A 21,274-nucleotide genomic window follows, 5' to 3' on the forward strand; every position below is an offset into this window, starting at 1 on the left:
AAGTATTCATAGAAAATGGCAGAATTGAGAGCAGTCTCTTTAGGAAGAGTACCGCAGGCAACAGTTTGCTGTGTGCTGACAGCTGCCATTCTAATGCGCTCATCCAGAGTATTCCGCTGGGTGAGCTCCTGAGAGCGAAGCGTAACTGCAGTACAAAGGTCAAATTCGAAAAAGAATGCGAAGCTATGACTGAACGTTTTTTACAACGTGGTTATACTCGCAAAACCATCAATAAAGCCTTGAAAGAAGCAGCATCACGTTCCAGAGAATCATTGCTGATTGAGAAGATCTCAGAAAGCGATGAACATAAAAACAGGGACAATCAGAGTTTGCGATTTATAACAACATTCAGCAAACAAACTCATGCGGTACGAAAATGCTTGATCAAATTTTGTCCGGTCCTTAGAACGGACAAGGATTTGATTGACTGTATAGGACAGAATCCACAGATGACATACAAGAGAGCTAGATCTCTGAGAGATACTCTCTGTAGAGCAGTAGAAACCAACAAAACAGGGATCCCAGGAGTACAAGGTTTCTACACCTGCAGAAGCTGTAAAGCCTGCAAAAACAGCAGGAACAAGAAGGAATGTATCCTTTCATCAGTGAGGTATGTTATGTTATGTTATATTGAGTTTGTATAGCGCACGGCTACTCTGAAAGAGTGTCCCGGCGCTTTCCACAGGCAGCTCGGTGTAGAATGACACAACAAGGAACAACAGATACAAAGAAAGAAAAGAAAAACCCACCAGAAAAAGCCTAAAAAGCCAGGTCTTCAGGCTCTTCCTGAACTGAAGCAGATTGGAGGTGCTGTGTAGCGCCAGCGAGTTCCACAACTGGGGAGCCTTGAAGCTGAAGGAGCGCCCCCCAGTGCGGGCCTTCCTCACACGCGGGACCACGGCATTAAAGAGAGATTCGGACCGCAGTGAGCGGGCTGGGCGATATAAGGCCAATCTTCGCTGCAGGTATCCAGCACCTAAACCAAACAATGCTTTGTGCATCAGCGTCAGGGATTTAAACATGATCCGCTTCCGGATAGGCAGCCAGTGAAGCGTATGCAGCAACCCAGAAGCTCGTGCACGCCTATGCAGGCCAAAAATGGCGCGGGCCGCAGAGTTTTGTGCCACCTGCAGGCGCTGGACCAGTAATCAGGAAGGCCAAGGAAAAGGGCGTTGGCGTAATCCAACCTGGATCCAATGAGCGCTTGCACAGTAATGCGCCTATCCTCCACAGACAGCAGTGGTAGGAACTTGCGGAGCATCTTCAGAATGCCAAAACAGGTGCCGGCCAGCCCAAGGACATGAGCTCTCAATGAAAGCTTGTTGTCCAGCTTGACACCAAGGTTTTTGGCGACCTGTGATGACTGTGCGGGAGGACACATGTCAGACGGCCACCATTCCCGCCATTCAGGGTCGGTGACACAGCCAAAGAATAAGACCTCCGACTTACTGGAGTTGGCCTTCAAACTGTTCCGCTGGAACCAGTGGAAGACCATTCCCAGACAGCCCCGAATACTCTCTCCATCAAATGCCTGGTCTTTACCGCATGTGAAGAGGAGTTGCGTGTCGTCGGCGTAGGACACGATCTGGGCCCCATAGGCCTCCACCGCAGCCGCCAAAGGGGACATGAAGATGTTAAACAACGACGGGCTCAACACAGAACCCTGTGGAACCCCGACTCCCAATGGCGGCATCTCGGCGGAGCTCTGGGAAACCCAGATCGTCTGGCGGCGGCCTTCAAGAAAAGATGTAAACCATTTGAACACCGTCCCCCTAATGCCGATGTCATAAAGCCTGGCGAGAAGCGCCTCATGGGGGACGGTGTCAAAGGCTGCCGACAGGTCCAACATGACTAACATGGCCTTGCCGCCCACATCCAAGGTCTCCCTGATGATCTCCGAGACCTCCAACAACGCCGTTTACGTGCTGAAATTAGGACGGAATCCGGATTGGGATGGATGGAGCAGATTGTTGGCTTCCAAAAAGCTCGACAAGACGCCATGGACATGTTTCTCTGTGATCTTGGCCAGAGCCGGGAGAAGTGAAATTGGCCTATAATTGGCCAGAACCTCGGCATCAAGACCAGGCTTTTTCAGGAGGGGGGATTACCATCGCCCTTTTCCAGGTGCGTGGGACACTCCCCTCCCTCAAGGAGGCATTGAGGATAGGGTTGACCAGGGGGTTCACCACCGCCGCCATCCCGGCCAAAAATTTGGCAGGGCAGGGGTCTAGTGGCGAGCCTGATTTAAGACTGGCCAACAGCACCCGGGACGCATCGCTGGAAAGTCTGACAGCACAGCGACAGGCATGGACGGTAACCCATGTCCCGCCCCGGGGCCGCAGCAACCCTCCTCCGAGCTCTCCAAGAAGGAGGCCTGAATCGCCTTGATCTTGTTGGTAAAAAAACTGGCGAGATCACACGCCCACGCATCCGATGATACTGGCGGGGGTGAGTAGGAGCTAGGGGTCGTGAACTCCTTCACAATGGTGAAGATCTCCTTACAGGAGTTCGTCGACGCCTCAATCCTCCTAGCAAGATATTCTTTCTTAGCACCTAGGATATCCCGGTGATATGCCTTCACAACCGCCCTATAGGCAATTTTAGCCTCCCCGTCGTACTGAAGGCGCCAGGCCCGCTCAGCAACCTTACATTGGCTGCGAGCCACACGCAGCGCCTCCGTGAACCACGGTGCAGATTGCCGTATTACCGTGGAGCGGGGGCTGCCTTAGGGGCAAGATCCTCCAACCTTTCAGTCAACCACAGCTGCAAAGCCTCCGTGTCTCTTTCCAGATCCCCCGAGAGGTGGCAGGGATGTTCCGTGAGCGCCTGCTCCAACATATCAGGCGTCACTCTGTGCAACGCTCTCGAGGCTGGTCTAGGCAGCGTGGGGGCGCTGTTGTCCGGCCGCCCATTCTCCAGCACGGAGAACCTAATCAGCCTATGGTCCGTCCAGAGCACCGGCAGGGTTTCGATATCAGCAATCGGGACTGACGAAAACACTTGATCGAGGGTGTGCCCCTTTCTCATGTGTAGGACCCGACACAAACGGTGCGAGGCCCAACGGGGATGTAATGTCCAGCAGTTTAATAGCATCCGGGTCATCTATCACGTCAAGGTGGACATTGAAGTCGCCTGCTACCACACAATGCTGTGTAGATAGCACCAACTCGGAGATAGCTATCTACAAGTCCTCCAAGAAAGAGCCCATGGGGCCTGGTGGCCTGTAAACCAGCAGCCCCTTAAACGCTTGGCCCGGGGATAATCTAAGTGTAAAGGCAAGAGACTCAGAGCCCCCGATGGGATTCAAGGGGAGAACCGAGCAGGAGACGTTCTTCATCACCACCACAGCTACTCCGCCACCCCTTCCCTTAGCTTTGTCCTGCCGGAAAATGTTATACGCCGGTGGAATGGCAGAGAAAATGTCCGGATTGGACGCCTCTCCCAACCAGGTTTCGGTCAGAAGAAGACATAAGGGATTTTCCCTAACAAGGAGATCAAGTATGTGCTGGGCATGGCTACCTACTGACCTCGTATTGAGCAGCAGGCATAGATGTTTAACACGAGCCTCAACTAGCCTATGGGCGTTGGCTGGTGTCCAAGTAGGCGACCAGCCGCAGCCCGGGCAGCGCCGTTTACCCTTGAAGCGCCCCGGGAAGACCACGCGATAGGAGCAGGAATAGGTCTGCATTGCGCGCAGCGTCGCCAAGGTGTAACAAATCATCCTCACCCACGCCTGACCGGACCGTAGTCTACCGCCGCCCCGGCGCCTCCGGAACGCTGACGGGCGCAGACGGGCAGACTCTGGCTCGACTCAGGCGCGAGTCAGGCGCTTCCGCTGCGCGTCAACCGCTGCGCGGGTATTGTGAGCTATAAATAGAGGCTCACCTGATGTGGAAACCGAGCACTAGAGTGCTCAGGCAAGTAACAGGATCAAAATCTCAATCACCCCCTAGATGGCGGCGAAGCGCCTCGAGTGGCTGTAAGATAGGGAAGTAATCTGCTCTACAAGCGGTGGGGGGCACAATTAAAATGCAAGTATGAGGGCGCGATGGTAAATGTTAAAATCAGGGGCTAACAAACGCAAATATAACAGAGATGCCAAAAACAGGATTAATTAAAAATGCGATAGCGCTGCACACCTAGTTACACACTAGTGCTGACGCGCGATTTAAAACATCATACACCTTTCCCCAAGTCTCACCGCCGTAGCCCCGTAGCTCCTCCGTATTCCCAGCTCAGCGTCTGACGCTTGCTTCGGGGAGGGCCGCTTTGCCAGAGACAAGGTGGTCGGCATAAGCAGGACCTCGGGCGCCGCAGGACCTCGAGCGCCGCACTTTTGAAGATATTGACGGCGTCCTGCACAGCGTCCTGCTCGCTAGTTGCTTCAGCTGCAACTGCTCTCTCTGCTCGACAGTTCTCTGCTGCCCTCTACTGTCGGTCTGCCTCCTTCAGGGACAGAGCACCTGCGACGCCTGCAGGTATTTCTGCCACTAGTGAAGTAGTCCATACATCATCAAAAAACACACCACATGCAATACAGAGTATGCGGTGTATGCATTGTTCTGCCCTTGTGGTCTGGCCTACACGGGCAGTACTATTCACAAGGCCAAAATACGGATCCTAGAGCACTTACGTGCAATAAAGAACTTAGATAAAGCATACCCCATAGCTCGCCACTTTCACAGCCATCATGAACAAAACACCAACCTTCTCAGTTTTGCCGTCTTAGATTGTGTCAAGGCAGACGTAAGAGGAGGTAACAGACTGAAAGAACTCCGCAGACTGGAGTCTAAGCTGATTATACAGTACAGGACGCTTACCCCGCTAGGCCACAATCATGATGAGGAGCTAGCAGTACATCTTGGGTAGTAGCAGTACCTTCTGATTATACACTAACAAGCCTTCCGTAGTTGTACCAGAATTGTAAATGAGGCCGCAGAGCTAATGTTTGTTTTTATTCTTTTTTGATTTTGCTGTATTTTATTTTGATGATTCTCGGATAGAGAGATGACACGTTGTTATTATTTTTTGTTTTTTAGATGCGAACCGCCTTACGCTGAAGACACGAACAGAGTGTATTCCACCATGCACGCTGCTATAGTCCTATTATGGCCCTAGATGATTTTCGTGCAATATGCCCACTTGGGCTGTATTTGTGAATTACCATTTAATTAATTAATTTTCTGTACTGAGAGGGGAACTGTTTTGTCACATGCCCACTAGGGCTTTAAACTATGATTCAGTGATTAATTTCACATACGAGATGTTAAGCAACTCGACATTCTTCAGTTTTACCGTGTTTTACAGTGGCTCCCTTCAGTCTAGCTTTCGACAATCGCATTAGGCTAATCAGCACGAACGAATCTAATTTTTTCATTTTTTATTTATGAATAGGTCTACACAAGTGTAAATAACAGCAAGTAGATTGTTAATGCGGTTCTTGTATGTCTACACTATTGCACTGATTATTTACGTGTTCTATCGTTTATTTTATTTAATAGATGTTTAGTTTCACGTAGACACTTTGTATCAACTAGCTGTTGAGTCTGTTTTCACTTACACTTTATGTCACGTGTTATTTAAAAACCTATGCAGCATGAGATCAAACACTCATGACTAAGGTGCGTCTGCACTGAAACGCGTCGGGTGTATTCTTGCGTGTAAGACCATGATTTAATAAATCTTCGTCTGCTGCTCAAAGAACCCGGGTTCGTGTCCGTTTCTGCTGTGTTGTTGGCAAGTTGGAGAAGCACGGCTTGGGTGTGTTATGGTGAGGCTACCTGCCTCGTAACGGACCGCTTTCGTCAAAGCGGCTGGGAAAGGGCGTTGCGAGCGTTGCTCGCTTTTGTGACTTTGAGAGATATATATATATATATATATATATATATATATATATATATATATATATATATATATATATATACATACATACATACATATACATATACATACACACATCTATAGTTTTACAATCTTATGGTTTCCAGAGAAGATGCAGATTTGCATGCTGGGAAATTGGTGGTGTGCTAGGATGCCATATTAATAACTAGAAAGGGGCAATAGGACACATGTAAAGTCCGTTTAAAGGATCATTTGTCCTGATGAGGTCATGGATACCTGAAGGAAACAAGTGAAATGTGTTGACATCTCTGCGCCAAGTCCACATTCGACTTCCAAAGCTACGCAGAAAGGGCCTTGGCTCAGAGCTCCCGGAAGTGTCGGCCTGATGGCCAGTGAAGAAGTGTCGTAGGAACACTCCGAGCGTTACTTAAAGCGGAGGAGTTAAAAAACGCCCATGGGTGGGGTGGGGGGGGGGTAAGAGTGTGGCGGGCAGCCGGAAAGATGTCTGCTGATTGGGAATTCAGGAAATACAGTCCCCAGAAGCAACCTTGCGTGAAATCCTGATTTTCTTTCCTTTTCCAAACTGAAAGGTCCGTTCAGCCGTAAAAAAAGAAAAGTTGTTTTGCCAGCTTCATTAGTGTTCACCTAATTAGCTGTAAAGCTGATGGATTCCTGACAGCATTGGTGATTGGAGATGACAGTCTCCACGCAGTGTCATTCCGCAGAATTAGGTTTGCAGCTAGTTTGATGTAATCAACTTGATATTACACAGTCCTGGTTGCCTTTAGTTGTGCATTAACTCAATTTTCTGCTGCAGGTGACAAATAGGCGTTGGTACCTGGATAATCATGTCATAGGAATTAAGGCCTGTTCGATGGTCCAGAGCACAATAACAACAAAGGACTCTCCGCGAGAGAGAGAGAGTGTGCGTGTGTGTATGAGAAAGTGTGTGAGAGAGAGAGAGGGTGTGTAATAGAGAATGAGAAAAAATAGAGAAATTCAGAGAAAAAAAATCAGGGAAAGTGAAAGACAGAAATAAAAAGCTGGAGAGAAAGAAAGAGAGAAGGGAGGAAAGACGGGAAGAACGAAATACTTGCTAGGAGATAAGAGACGAATGAGAGAGTGGTAAAAGGAAGGTGAGAGATAAAGATTCAAAACAAGCACGGTAGGCTTTCATCCAGATACAAGCTCTCCGCATTGCTGTTGCGGGGGGGGGGGTTGCGGCAGCCTTTGAAGTCTGATGCCGAGGCACAGACAAATGGTGGAGTGAGATGTGCACGCGGGAGCAGGGGAGCGGCAGATTGACCTCCGCGGGCCAGGTATGCGGCTGCTGCACAGGGGCGGCTGAGGGGGGCCTAGACACGGTGTGGGAGGAGGGGGCTGGAGACGCGAGTGGGAGAGAAGCGCATTCCTTTGAAGTCGGATGCGGCGGGCGGGGTAGCGGCAGCCTTTGAAGTCTGATGCGAGGCACAGACAAATGGTGGTGTGACGTGGCTGGTTTGCGCACGCGCATAGATCACATGAACAGTGGCTAATGTATGTATTGTATGTATTGCGACTTATATAGCGCATGTATCACCCGAAGGCATCAAGGCGCTTGCTTAGGGAACCGTCCTGGTATCCCCCTGTGAGATAACCCGGCAGGGTATCCACAAGGTGAAAGCCAGGCATCCCGCCGCGAGGGGCCGTAGTGCAGATTAAGCAAGCTATTGCCCAGAGTCGCAGAGTGTGACCCCGTGAGTCGAGTAGGCACCGGAGCGAGAATTGTCGAGTCCGTGGAATTTTTGAGCCCGAGACCCGCCGAGGCGGGGAATCGAACCCTGTTCCACGGCCGATTTCAGCTTCCGGGTCTGCCGCCTCTAACCACTGAGCCACGCTTCTCCATTCCGCCGTTTTGGTAGACTTTTTGGACCGCTTACTAGAATCTCGACAAACAAGCATTAGGTTGGGACTTAAACATGGGAGTAGACACCACCAACATGAAAACCTACAGGCAAATTTCCCAACTTACTTTCCTGGCTAAACTAATGGAACAGCATGTCCTCAAAACTTTATAGATGTTTATAGAAGAACATCAACTACTTGGGGACAGACAGGCAGGTTTTAGAGCCCACCTCAGCACTGGGCGAAATCAGGTTCACAGCCGACAGCAAAAAGCTGTACGCCCTAGTCCTCTTAGTCCTCTCGGCGGCATTCGACATGCTTAACTCTTGGCAAGGATCAGGGACATTGGTATCTGGTGGACAATACACCAATGGACCACCTCCTTCCTGACAGAGCGCACCCACAGAATGCAGATGAGTGGCCGTGTGTCCAACAGAGGGTCAATAACCTGTGGAGTCCCTCAAGGGTCAGCACTGTCTCTCCACTTCTGTTTAATATCTATCTCAGACCACTGGTGAGGGACTTGGGCCGGATGGCCTGCCAGGTGTTTAATTACAATGACGATACGCAAATTGACAACACCCCCACAAGTTTGCAATATACACTCAGATACGTGATCAACTGGATGACGGCCAATTCACCTATGGTTTACCCAGATAAAACTGAGGTATGGGCCATCACTACGGGTAGCAACCCATGGACCGACCACTTCTGGCCACAGGAGCTTGGAGACAAGACATCTCCAGCCCCGGTGGTAAAAAGTCTAGGTATTAAAATCGAATCCAAACTCTCACTGACCAACCAAGTGTCCACCATGTTCGGGAACTGCGTGGGCAGTAAAGGAAACTTTCACACCTCCTTTCATTTCCCACCATGCGGACAGTGGTGACCACATTGATCATGTCGCCACTAGATTACGGCAATGCGCTATACATTGGGCTACCGGAAAAGTTGCTAGGCAAAATACAAGTTGGGATGAATGATTCAGCCAGGCTGATCTTCAAGCTCCCCAGACACGCACGGGCCACTCCCCTGCTGCAAAAACTTTACTGGCTCCCCGTCAAACAGATGGCTAGATTCAGGGCCTCTGTATCGCACACAAGGCCCTGTATGGACAGACCCCAAGATACATCAAAGAGCAACTGGGGAAATACGTCCCCGGACGCACCCTCCGGTCATGCGTGGGAGGCCAGCTAGCCTGCTCACGGTTTAACCACACGACTAAAGAAAGGCGAGCCTTTTCTGTCGTCATTCCGCAACTTTGGAATAAGTTGCAGGGCCACCTGAGGTTAGAAAAAGCCCTTCTCTCTTTCAGGAAGAAACTGAAGACCCTACTCTTCACTGAGGCCTGTGCATAACGCAGACTGATCAGGACAGAACATTCACTCTTGGGGGCTGGCTGTGGCTACTCTCTCTCAGCGCTAAGAGACATGCTGGTATTAGGCGCTCTACAAATCGCAATTAACAATTAACATTAACCAGACGTCTTACATTTACATGGCCTTCTACAGATTCACATTTTAGGTCTCGCCTAGCGTTGCAGCGCGCATGTGCTCCTCGCTCTGCGATACATATTGTGGTAGAGGAGATTTCAGAAGGGGACGTGAAGTCCAGCCCATCATTTTCATTGGCTGGCGTCATCGTTTATGCTAAACGGTGGCCTCAGATTAAAAATGAGGCTTCTTTGTTACCGCTCGGTCTCCTTTTGGGACGGCCCATCCAGACTGGATCGTTTGCTTAACGGCTGTCGTGAGGGTATTTCTTATTTAAAGGAGGCGTGTAGTGACGGGTCATGTTTCAGAAGTTTGTTTGTTTTCTAAATGTGATTGTGTCTGCCAGTAACGACATTACAAAACAGCCCCGCACACGGTCTACACCGAAATAAAACGTTCACACTACTGTATTTTTCCTCACCCTAAATCTAATGTTTAGTTTAAACAGATTTCTGTGCTGATATACATACACCATCTCCCGCCTCCAGAGCACAAGTGTGCACCATCTCACCCCTCTGGCACCGCCAAGGCGCCCTTCAACTCTTCAACCAGTCACTGCTCAACACCAGCGCCCAACCTTCCTTTGTGTTTTATTGAGGTCTCAAGACGCCCCTTCATGCCCAAGGGGCTCCTTTCGCTTGGCCTTGCTGTAGTGATGTGCTAACAGTAAAAAGGTGTGAGATCACAGTCACTGCAGCTATAAGTGTGAGATTACCGTCACTGCAGCTATTGTTGTGAAATCACAGTCACTGCAGCTATAGGTGTGAGATCACAGTCACTACAGCTATAGGTGTGAGATCACAGTCACTACAGCTATAGGTGTGAGATCACAGTCACTGCAAATATAGGTGTGAGATCACTATTCCTGCAGATATAGGTGTGAGATCACCATCATCGTAGATATTGGTGTGAGATCACTATCACTGCAACTATAGATGTCAGATCACTATCACTGCACATATTACTTCAGATATAGGTGTGAGATCACCATCACTGCAGATATAGGTGTGAGATCACCATCACTGCAGATATAGGTGTGAGATCACCATCACTGCACATATATAGAATACCTATGTGTTCAGTATTAGAGAGTTTAAGCTATTGGCATTGTAAATGACAATGCCTTTTATTTATGTTTTAAAAAGGAAAACAAAAATAAAGGCATTGTTATTTACATTGTCAATAGCTCAAACTGGTGTAAATTCGAGACCAATGGCATTGCAAATGCTTCTTGTGAATCTCACACCCACCAGCCATGGGCAGTGCAGAAACAGCCTTCTCAGGGATGCCAAAGGAATGGACAGCACTTTGGTTTCCCTGAGAGTGACTGGGACCCTCTCAGGTCTACTGGTTGCAGCAGCAAAACTCCAGGCAGCTGACAAAACATAGCAGGTGTCCCAAAAGTACACAGAAAAAGTGGCAAGAAATTGACCGAGCAGAGAGCAACCACCCTTTGGGGCGTGCGAACTACCAGTCTCTTCTTCCGGGATCTCTGTTGGAAAACTGTTCTCCCTCACAGCCAAAAGCCTCTGTAAGCAGGTGAAATGCAGACTTACTGAGGTGAGGGAGAGAAGGAGGGAAACCAACAGACCCCACACTGCCTCGGTTAACAGAATGAACACACATTTGAAACTCGTTCTCCTATTCTATCCTCATCAGCAAATTTACATAACACCAGAACTTAACATATGCTCGCAGAATGCCCCTTCTTACCTGGCAGAGATCTGCTGGTCCTGGTCACTTACAGGAGTGGCATTGCGAAACAGAGGTACTGCTGGGCTATCGGTGCATGCTTCGACAGCAATTACAGGTATAAGGCCGTCAGCGGCAGCAAAATGCCAAACTATGCCCCCAGCAACACAGCACGAGAGTGCGCTGCACATCATTGTAGTATTGTGTCCACGGAGGTTCCTCCGCGCGTGGATATTGTGTGATGTCATGACGTGACACGGGCGTGGGGGTTGGAAAGGACGGTTAGAACCGGCGGCAGAGGAATGGAACTGCCGGCCGGTCTGTGGGATGTTTGCTGTTGTTAACTGAAGAAGTAATACGAATACGAATTAATCTGCTCCTGTGTGTACTACACACATGTTCAAAATTGGCGCACTGACCATCTTGGAAAATAAAAGCTGCGTGGCGGCCTGTCCTGCACAGTGACTGAAGCAGTGCAGACACACAGCTGAGCGTGACCTTTATACCGCTACTAAAGGGAGCTAAAACATAGTCCTGTGAGAAGTCTGTGGCTCTATTCTAAACCAATCTCGCAAGCAGAAGCCCCCCAATTTTTTTTTTTTCCAAACAAACCTGCATGTTCAATTAGATTAACTACTAACAAAGGAGCAACAATCAAGAATGCCATAACATTGAAAATATAACAACCAACCACATTCTCACATACATTAACCCTAAACCATAGTGTACCGTCACCCTAAACTGTTGCCAGTGGTGACCCTAGTACTAAACCAATGCCAAATCTCCAGCCCGACCCAATTTATAAATATTGCCATCTTACCAATCCTACCTAATTCATTTTTAATTAATTTTACATTGCTCTGCTAAAATATTTCTAAAATGTATACATTCTAAATTGTTTAATTTATTGTTCCCTTCTTTCGTTATAGCATTCCATCCTGTTAAATGTGTGCCTCTTGCATTTCTTTATTATGGATGTTTTCACATTATTTCATCAGTTCTTACCAGCATATCATTGTATTTTACTATAGTTTCATTCTTTTCCGAAAAATGTCATCGCTCTAGACAGCTGATTATTCAATACTGTGTTAAGAACGGATTAAGCTGAACAGCACTACATTACAAAACATGTGAAACCAGGACTTACTAACCAACAGTCTGAGTGGTTTTACTCTGATGTAGCATCCCACCCAAGCACCTGTGTGAGTACAGGTTGGTACATTCACACGGTGGCACTTGTAGTTACTTCTGCCTACACAAATTCCAGCAATAAGTGTTATTATTCCACAATGATCGATTTTCGGGCCTGACACTTTACAACTCATTTGAGGTGCAGCTTGCCAGGTGTTCTGAACTGAATCATTCCAAAACAGACAACTCAGCAAGTAAATCTTTCTGCAACCTATTATTAACAGCAAAAACAATAACATACACCCAAAAAATAACAAGTTGTTGCACAGTAATGCAGTATAATATCTGGTATTACCACCGGTTCTTCCAGCAAAACTGCGACTTATTGTTAATATGGAACGGGAAAAATATCTAGTCACATGATCACCACACCATTTTAACTTTCTGCAAACTAACTGTACACATCTACATAAAAGAATTAGGCGGGCCAAGGGGATTGAACACAAGACCTGCACACCGCTCAGACTGCTGCAGCAGACATGTAATCCAACGGTAAACATTAGACAGAACATTTCACATACATCTAATAGTACAGATAGACTTGTACAATTGCTTCCAAAAAGCAGTAACCATCAGGAGAGTATACATTATGTACACCATCAGAGCAAAGACATGCCTTAGGTTGCCACAAAACATTCAAATGTTTCAGCCCACTACAAAGCACACACTGATTAAATACTTGGAAATTTCTAACTTAGCAAACTCGGAGACTCATTAGAAAAGTTAGATTGCCAGCCATGCATTTCCCACTTTGAAATCCTATCCGACAATTCAATTAGCAAGGCGCTTTCATTCAATCTTCTGACATAACACATAGGGTCCTTCTGCAAATCAGCACAATACTCACAAAATATACAAAAACAATCATAGCGATGTACAAGATCACAACACCCAAAAAACATCATGCATCCTTCACCAGAGGGCGGGAAACCTCCAGAAACCAACAGAAATGCACACTTCAGTCATCATAAAACCACACAATGCCCTATGAATGAAATGTATGAGACAAATGCCTAGTACTTTAACCCATAGTCATACTTGTGCCATTTGTGATGCTAAAATATTTCTCTTCATTTTTGTTTCTTATTCAGGAAGAAAACTATTATACTGAATCCCACAAAGGAGAGAGGGTCCATGAAAGGAAGCACAAATGATAAAATATTGTTTTATTTTCTTGTGAATTCTTATCTCCGATATTTAGAAGACGCTGCTGCTCTGATCTTTGGACTTACCATGCACACATCCCTTGAAAATGTTACCAAATTAGCCTGGTCCACCAGCACCAAGAATTTGCCAAAGTAAAAATATTCTAGACAAGGATCAACTTCGAGTACTTTAAAATAAGCATGAAGGCAGTGCCATGAAAATATGAAATGCATTTTTTTAGCTAATTGGTGCACGTGACAGGGAACTGAGATTTATATGCATTTCGAGAAGGTTGAAGGTTGCAGTGTACTACACCAATGCAACTGTCTGCATAGAGGGAGACCATATAATCATACTCACCGCCCCACCTGCAGTTCCTTAACTTAAAGAACTGTTTCACCTGTTGTACTCTGGCCAATTTCAAACTATGGTCACACAGTGGCAACATTACCACAGACTGGCAGCAATACAGAATGATCAATTTAGAATGTTACCACAGAAATGAACAACAAATGTGAACCAACTCCAAAGCTTTAACAGACAAAGTGTGTTCTTGAGTGGCCAGGCCCATTGCATTAACAAAAGATTAGTGCATTAGTATCTGAAATCTACAGCATTGCAAAGGAAATAGTGCACTATAGCATGCCAAACACTGATTCTCCCCCTCAAAGTCTGTAATATTTTCTGATGTTAGGAACCCTCCAGCCCCCTTCTTCAAATCCTAGAAGCAAGATTGCATTGCGTTGCCATAGATCACCACAAATATGCCTCAGAGTCAGACAAGACCAGATCTCCAGTGTGCCCACCTCGATAAGCGATATTCGTAGTATGGCCTGTTTGCGGCTTTTGACCGCCAGACCTTTACGTGCGGCCCTTTGAGGAACAGGAACCCTGAGTTTCAGTTTACTTGACGGATCCCTACCATTCCGAAAACTGTTAAATAAGTGAGCAAGCATTTATTTATAGATAAGCATCATTTATTTATAGATAAGCATTTCACCATAGATCATTAAACTATATTAGTGCATTGAGAAGCAGTTTTAAAAAAAGTTCTCGTTTTCATACATGATCTTAGAAACATTCCCTGGCAGCAATGCCCATAGTGAACTAAGAGGCAAGTCAGTTGTCCTGTGCACCCTCTAGTAGCGTCTGTTGTTAATTTACCTGGACAACACTATAGTTTGTTCGAAACAAGCACAAGGCACATCCTGAACTCATGTATTGCAAGGTGTTCTTATATATGATAATGAAGAAGAAGTAGGTGAAGTGAAATCAAACTACTAGGATCACACAATTTGATCAAATGAGGAAGCTGAGACTGATCTCGGGTTCTTTGGTTAATCGTTGTGAGATTCAGTCTATAAATGGTCATCTCTTTCCCTCACTCGCTTCACACAAAAGTTAATACCTTGTTGCGCATGAGGTTAGCACATGGATCGCATACAGAAGCTACTTGAAGGGTCTGCTTGTTTTGAAACTCCAGGTGGGCCACAGCAGGGCACATGGCTCGAGCCGTCAGTGGCTTACCCACTTCTATCACTTAATGACATTTAAGGGGATAAAGACATAGGAAGGATATGATTGGACTTTCAAACAATTTGGTGAAGCAGGAGCACCATCACCACAGTGCAGGACTAGTTTCAAGATTCATCATTTTTTCACTACACCCCATTTTAGTGAGAGGACTACGAGACAGGGTTTTCTCTAACCCATGGGTAAAATCAAATGATTTTTGGGTTACAGTCCTGTTTTCTTATCAAATACTTACTACAAGTATTTACGTTTTTCCTATTGCATAAAAAAAGGGGGTGGGGCAGTGAAATAGGTTGAAAACGTTATTACCAAGAAGCACACAATTCGGTAAAAAGGGGCGGTTGAGATTAATAAAAAATAAAAAAAAAATTAAAAAACATGACCTCTGGTTCCATAGTTCGCTCATTGACTCTGGGCCAACTCTCACCTAAGAAATGCCACTGTGCTGTGAGACTCTCTCACACTTTACATACAGAGTTCACAACCAGTGTATTTTGGCAAAGTCGTAAAACCATGATCAAACTTGCAGCCTCCTAGTGTCATGGCTAAAATGTTCCCACTGTCCCATGTCTAGCCGTGGAGGTTGGATATTTGCGTCTGCCCACCACAGTGAATTGCAAAACTTGTTGGGTGCCTTTGTCAATGATTTTTTTATAGCACTCACTATCTTAACTGAACCTGTTCCTAAGCACTCCTAAAGGTTACAGATAAAAGACTAAAGGCATAAGGAGAGCGTGAGGCCTACAATTCCATTTCACTGCAAATTAATAATCAAGCTACTTCCCTCGTATACAATACTCATCCATAGTAGCGAAGTAAGCAGAGAAGACTTACTCAAAGGTGTGCTAGAGAGATAGCAACTCAGATACAGCATAACAAAGAGCCAGATTCACAAAGGTGAGTTTAACTTTTGAGTAAGTTTACACTTAGTTTACATCTTCAGTATTCACAAACTTCAAGAGTAAACTTACTGCAAACGTATAAGTAACATAAATCTACCCCAGGGTAATGCAATTGTCTTACTCTTGTGTGTGTGTGTGTGCGTGTGTGCGTGGGGACGATGTCCAACCCTAAACCCCTCTTATTCCTCCCTAATTACATCCCCTTTAGTAGTAAATCTGCCTCTTTGTCACCCACTCCCCTGTCTCTCCAACATTTACTACTAAAATCTATACTTGCATGAGCGGAGACTCAAGAGTAAGGGTTGAGAACTCAGCACATATAAGTATGGACAGAACTTACGTTTTGTAGTATTGAAAGTTTAAGATTCAGGCGCACAGTATTGTCAAATCTATGAATCTTCTGTAGACATGGGGTTTAATTTAAGAGGGCATTATTGAATGATGCCCTCAAAATAACTGTGACTCTATATCAACACTATGTACAGACTTTGCTTCCCCTAAGTTCCTTACAATTCGCTCGTCCCAACCCTGGTAGCATCAATTCAGTCATTTGCCACTCCAAATATATACTTTTAGGCCCCTGAGAAAATGATTGAGTACTCAAGACCTAGCTTAAGAGGGTGGGCGCTCAAGTGTTGGGATCCAAAATCAATGCAGGCAGGTCAGATGCCAAGATCTGTGCAACTGCCTTCATATAGCCTGGTAAGCTAAGTGAACTCACAAGCTCTTCTGCAGCACTCCTAAATTGACCTCAGTTCCAAGAACACTTAAGTGTGCACAGTCATACCTCTGGAGCAACATCTCTGAACACTGTGATTGCCCAAGCCTTAAATCAACAGTTAGTAATCTTTTGAATTCTGTGGGCCACCAATGAATCAGAACTGGATGCCAGGGACCCCCAGTCTATGCAATTTCTACAATTGGAATCTCATAAAAACACACAACGCAGAAACAGGTACACAAATTACGAAATCTTAATTCACTAATGTGTTAATAAAAATCAAAACTTTAATGGGAAGATTGGATATTTTCAAAACAATGTATTTCTAAAACAATGTATTTCTAAAAGGTGTGGAGTTATAGACTAGACCCTACCATATCCGTGTATTTTTTGCTGCTAGCACATGCTCTCTGTTTGTTGGTACATACCATTGCTTTAATTGAGGCTATCAAATGCCCGTACTAGATTCCGTTTTCTGTATTGTGCTGCTCAAAAAAATTAGCTACGGTTACCAACATAATTCTTAAACTTTAATTTCTCACCATCCCGAGGGTACGCACAGCCAGAAATGGCGACAGGGCATTTAGCAAGACAGCCCCTGAAACCTGGAACTCCCTTCCCCTCCAGATAAGGACAGAGTCCGACTACCTTAGGTTTCGTAGACAACTAAAAACCTGGCTTTTCTAGTCCTACTCATCTGCTATGTGGTTTCCAGCGGGGGGCTTTCTCTTCTGCAAGCGCTCTGAGACCTTCGGGTGATATATGAACTATACAAAAGCAATAATAATAATAATAATTTCACATTTGTTCACATTCGCAGGGTGTTTTAAAATGTCCAGTTTTACATGTTGCTTCTTTTATGTGCTAGCACTTAAGAAAATTAAATAACTATTAATAAACAGTTGTGGACCCTAGGTTAAGAACTACTGCCTTAATCAGTCCAATTTTGTCATGCACATTCCTCTGCGTGTCCTGTAGCATTAAAAACAATTTAACAAGCATTGGCAAAGCCAACAGGTCTTACCTATGCAAGAACTGTTGGCTTTGCACATGTGTTTTAGCTATGCTGTACACCAGCATGGCTAAATGTTTGTGGCATAGAGGAGAGTGGTGTGGAGTGTCGTAGAGTGGAATTGAAAAGAGTAGAGTGTCGTAGAGCGTCGTATAACATAGTGGAATAGAATGTCGTGTGCTGAAGTGGCATAGAGTGGGGTTGCTTAGAGTGGGCTGTGGCGTAGAATGTTGTAGTGAATAGTGGCGTAGGGTGCAGCGGCCTACAATTCAGCAGCGTACAATGCAGCATTATAGTTTAGAGTGTTGCACAGTAAAGTTCAGTGTGGCGTAGAATAGAGCAGTGTAGAGTGCAGTGGCGCAGTCTGAAGTAGAGTGGAGCACAGTAGAGTTGTAGAGTGGTGCAAACTAGAATATAGTGCGGTAGAGTGCAGTGGAATAGAGTGGAGTGCTGCAAAGTAAAGTGGCGAAGAGCACATTGGCATAAACTGAAGTAGTGTAGAGTGGGGTAGAGTGCAGTGTCTGAGTAGACTGGCGTTGCATGCATTTGTGTAGAGTGCGGTGGCATAAATTAGAGTACGGTGGTGATGAGGAGAGTGCAGTGGCATACAATGGATTGGTGTAGAGTGCAATGGTATAGAGAATTAAGGAGTATAGTGGTGTAGAATGTAGTGGCGTAGAGTGCAGCAACAGAATTCAGTGGCATTCAATGCAGCGTCATAGAATGCAGTGGCATAGATTAAAGTGCTGCATAGTAGAGTGTGGAGTGGTGCAGAGTAGAGTGACAGAGTGCACTAGCATAGAATAGAGTGGCGTAGAGTGGCATAGAGTGCAGTGTGGTACAGAGTAGAGTGCACACAGAATGGTGCAAAGTACAGTATAGTGGCATAGAGAGCAGTGACGTAGAATGCAGTAATGCAGAGTACAGGGGCAGAGAGTTCAGAGACAGAAGAGTGTCCTAGAGTGCAGTATTGCAGAGTGGTGTAAAGTGCAGTGGCGTTAATTAGAAGGTTCAGACTACAGAGGAGCAGAATAGAGTACATTGGCATGGAGTGCGGCGGTTTAGAGTAGAGTGGCATAGAGTACAGCGACAGAGTGGAGTGGCGCAGGGTAGAGCGGCGTGGAAAAGGGTAGAGCGGCGTGGAAAGTCCTCTCACTTTGAAGTCGGAGAAAGAAAAGTAAACATCAAGCTCCTTCGGAAGTCCCAGCCTGACATTTGACCTCTGTTTTTAAATGCACAATAAATGTGACAAGAAACAAACAAGTTTTACAGGCCTGGTAACAGAAAGGAGCACTCGTGGAAGAATACAAGAAGGGGTAGTGCGAAAAGGCTTTGCTCCTTGTGAGGGACTAACTGAACATGACCAGCCTAAATAAATAAAGTCAACAAACAGAAAGCCAGAAGATATGAGTTACAAAGCCAATGGTAAGGAACAGGTGGAATGCATTCCTAGAGAAAGTTTCCGAATGTCCCCAAGATGTGTTTACCAGCTGTACTGTCTGGAAGACTTAAAGGGAACAAAATACTAAGTTTTCATAAGTACGCAACAAGAGTACCAAACTATCAACACAGCAGACAAACTCCGCGTACAAAAGGAGAAAAAAAAACATGTTAAGCTGTAACCACAAAAACCAGTGCACCTACTGTGTTAAACATTCACAAACTCATTCCCCTCCGCTTAATACCCAAGAAAACACCGAAGCTCATATCGACCCATTAATTCACCCAAGCAACCAATCTGTTCGCGTATGCCTCTGCATGGCTTTTAAGTTGTGTACAGAACTTGAACGCGTAGGGTCTGTGTATATTGGAACCAACTTCCATTGATTGAGCAGCAATATCCCTGGGTGTTCTTAGTGGCTGCACTTGTGCAGTCCATGTTGTACGTTTCTGTGTGGGTGCACTATTGAAAGCCATACCACTGGATTGACAATGGTAGGTACAATAATTGACATTTTATCATGTTACTGTATTGCAGTAATTTCTTTCACGTTTGTTAACTCCTTTACATTTATTTTCTTATTTTTAAATTGAGCTACTTTTGTCAACTGCACTCTGTAGTTTAATTTATTTTTTAAGAAGCTTTTCGTAAACGGAGTGAAGACGCCGGCTCCCTGCTTTGTTGTGCCGAATACCCGTCCTCAAAAGTGAACCCCTGCACGTTAATGACCCGCGGAATGAATACAGCTCCAGCCGCAGGTCTCCGGTACCCCGACCCATCCCACAGGACACTAGCACTACACACCGCTGGCCAGGAGGCCTCCCCGGTACAGCCTGGCAGCCCCTTGCTGGGTGGCCCTCCACCAGGCCAGCCTCCCCGGCCCTGCGTCCCGCCCCTCACTCACCGCAGGCGTGGCTAGGCTGTGCATGCTCAGACCCCTCCGGGTCTCGCAGCCGGGTCCCGCCGCAGCCGCGCCCTCCGGTAACCGCCGTCCCCAGTAGCAACGAAAGCCCTTCCCGCTGAAACGGACTGCGAGAGGCCGAGGCCCAACACAGTGGACATGGAGGAAGGACTACGCGCAGCCCCATGGAGGTGGAGGAAACACTACAGCGCCGGAGAGCGGAGAGAAGAGGCCAGAAAAAAGACTAGCACAGTCTGGGTAGGTGGAAACAAAAGAAACACTATCCGCCGTCCCAACGGGGCAGAGAAGACAGACTAGTGATTCAAAGTAACTTAAAACAAGCATTTACAATGCAATGGTCTCGGCATTATTAAAGGTAGAGCTATTAGCATTGCTCATGACATTTTTTATTTATTTTGCCGAACCAACAAACAGGCAACAGATAGACTGACTAATACAACCTAGTAAATGTGAGCACACATACAGTCAGGCTACACACAAACTGGCAAACACAGACTGACAAACACAACCATGCATACACACTGCCAGATTAACAAACAGACAACATACAAACTGCCAAACAGATACTGAGACTGGCAAACACAAGCATACACACAAACACTCAGGCAAACACACAGCCATACCAACAAAAAAGACAACACGCAGACTGAGAAACAGACACTGATAAATACAAGTATACATATCAGGCAAGCAAACTACCACAGGAACTGGAAAACACAGAGACAGATGCACAAACAGAAGTACATAGTTACACACAGTCACACACACTCACCAACTGGCGGGTAGACAGAAAAACATGCAGAGATTGACTATCACGGTTATAGCTCAGCCTGACATGCGGGAGAGCCATTTGTCTTTGAGGCTAATAGAAGCAGGGCACTGACGTCTGGTCCTGCTTGTCAGGCGAGAAATACGTCACAGCCCCTCGGGGTGGCAGGATCATTAACCCTCGCCCTTCCGACACGGGTTAGACTGGGGAATGGCCTCAACCTTCATTTGGCAAACCTGTATTTAGCAAGTGAGCTTTCTCCCATCTCTGCCCGCCCGACCTGTTGAAAATGGCAAATGTATGTGTACATAAGCGGCGTTCATTTGTGTTCACTGTACCTCTTGTCGTAAGCAGAATGGACATTGCAAAACACTGACTGTGTTACCCCGCCAGCATAGACCCATGCACACATATATACAACAGCCATTTTTAGGTACCGTGGTCTCTCAGTTTGCGATCGATCACCAGCGCCCCTTCCCTGACCCTGCAAGCTTCCCCCATGCACCCTGACCGCCCCCGCTCTCACATGCACAAGTCATGAGCCCTCCCCTCCCGCATGACTCTGTCTCTGAGAATCGCACCCCGCGCCTGACCAACACCTCCTTTCCCTCCATGAATACCCCTCCTTTGATGACCTCTTCCTCCGAACCTAATTGCCTACATGGACCGCTGGTCACCCCTTAGCCTGAGGATACAGTTTATTGCCCACTACTGTATGCACTCGCCT

The 21,274-nt window shown here is 46.4% G+C and overlaps 1 protein-coding gene across 1 annotated transcript in view; it reads right to left on the reverse strand.

Moving 5' to 3' along the window:
- Positions 1-19,944, reverse strand: part of CNOT9 (CCR4-NOT transcription complex subunit 9) — a 157,313-nt gene extending 137,369 nt beyond the window's left edge. The window contains exon 1 of the mRNA XM_078679234.1: positions 19,761-19,944. Coding sequence (XP_078535360.1) covers positions 19,761-19,784 — 24 coding nt within the window. The 5' untranslated portion in view covers positions 19,785-19,944. The remainder of the gene's footprint in view (positions 1-19,760) is intronic.
- Positions 19,945-21,274: the final 1,330 nt, after the last annotated feature.

This window comes from Lissotriton helveticus, chromosome 3_1 (genome assembly GCF_964261635.1).
Source record: "Lissotriton helveticus chromosome 3_1, aLisHel1.1, whole genome shotgun sequence".
In the NCBI taxonomy this organism is placed as follows: domain Eukaryota; kingdom Metazoa; phylum Chordata; class Amphibia; order Caudata; family Salamandridae; genus Lissotriton; species Lissotriton helveticus.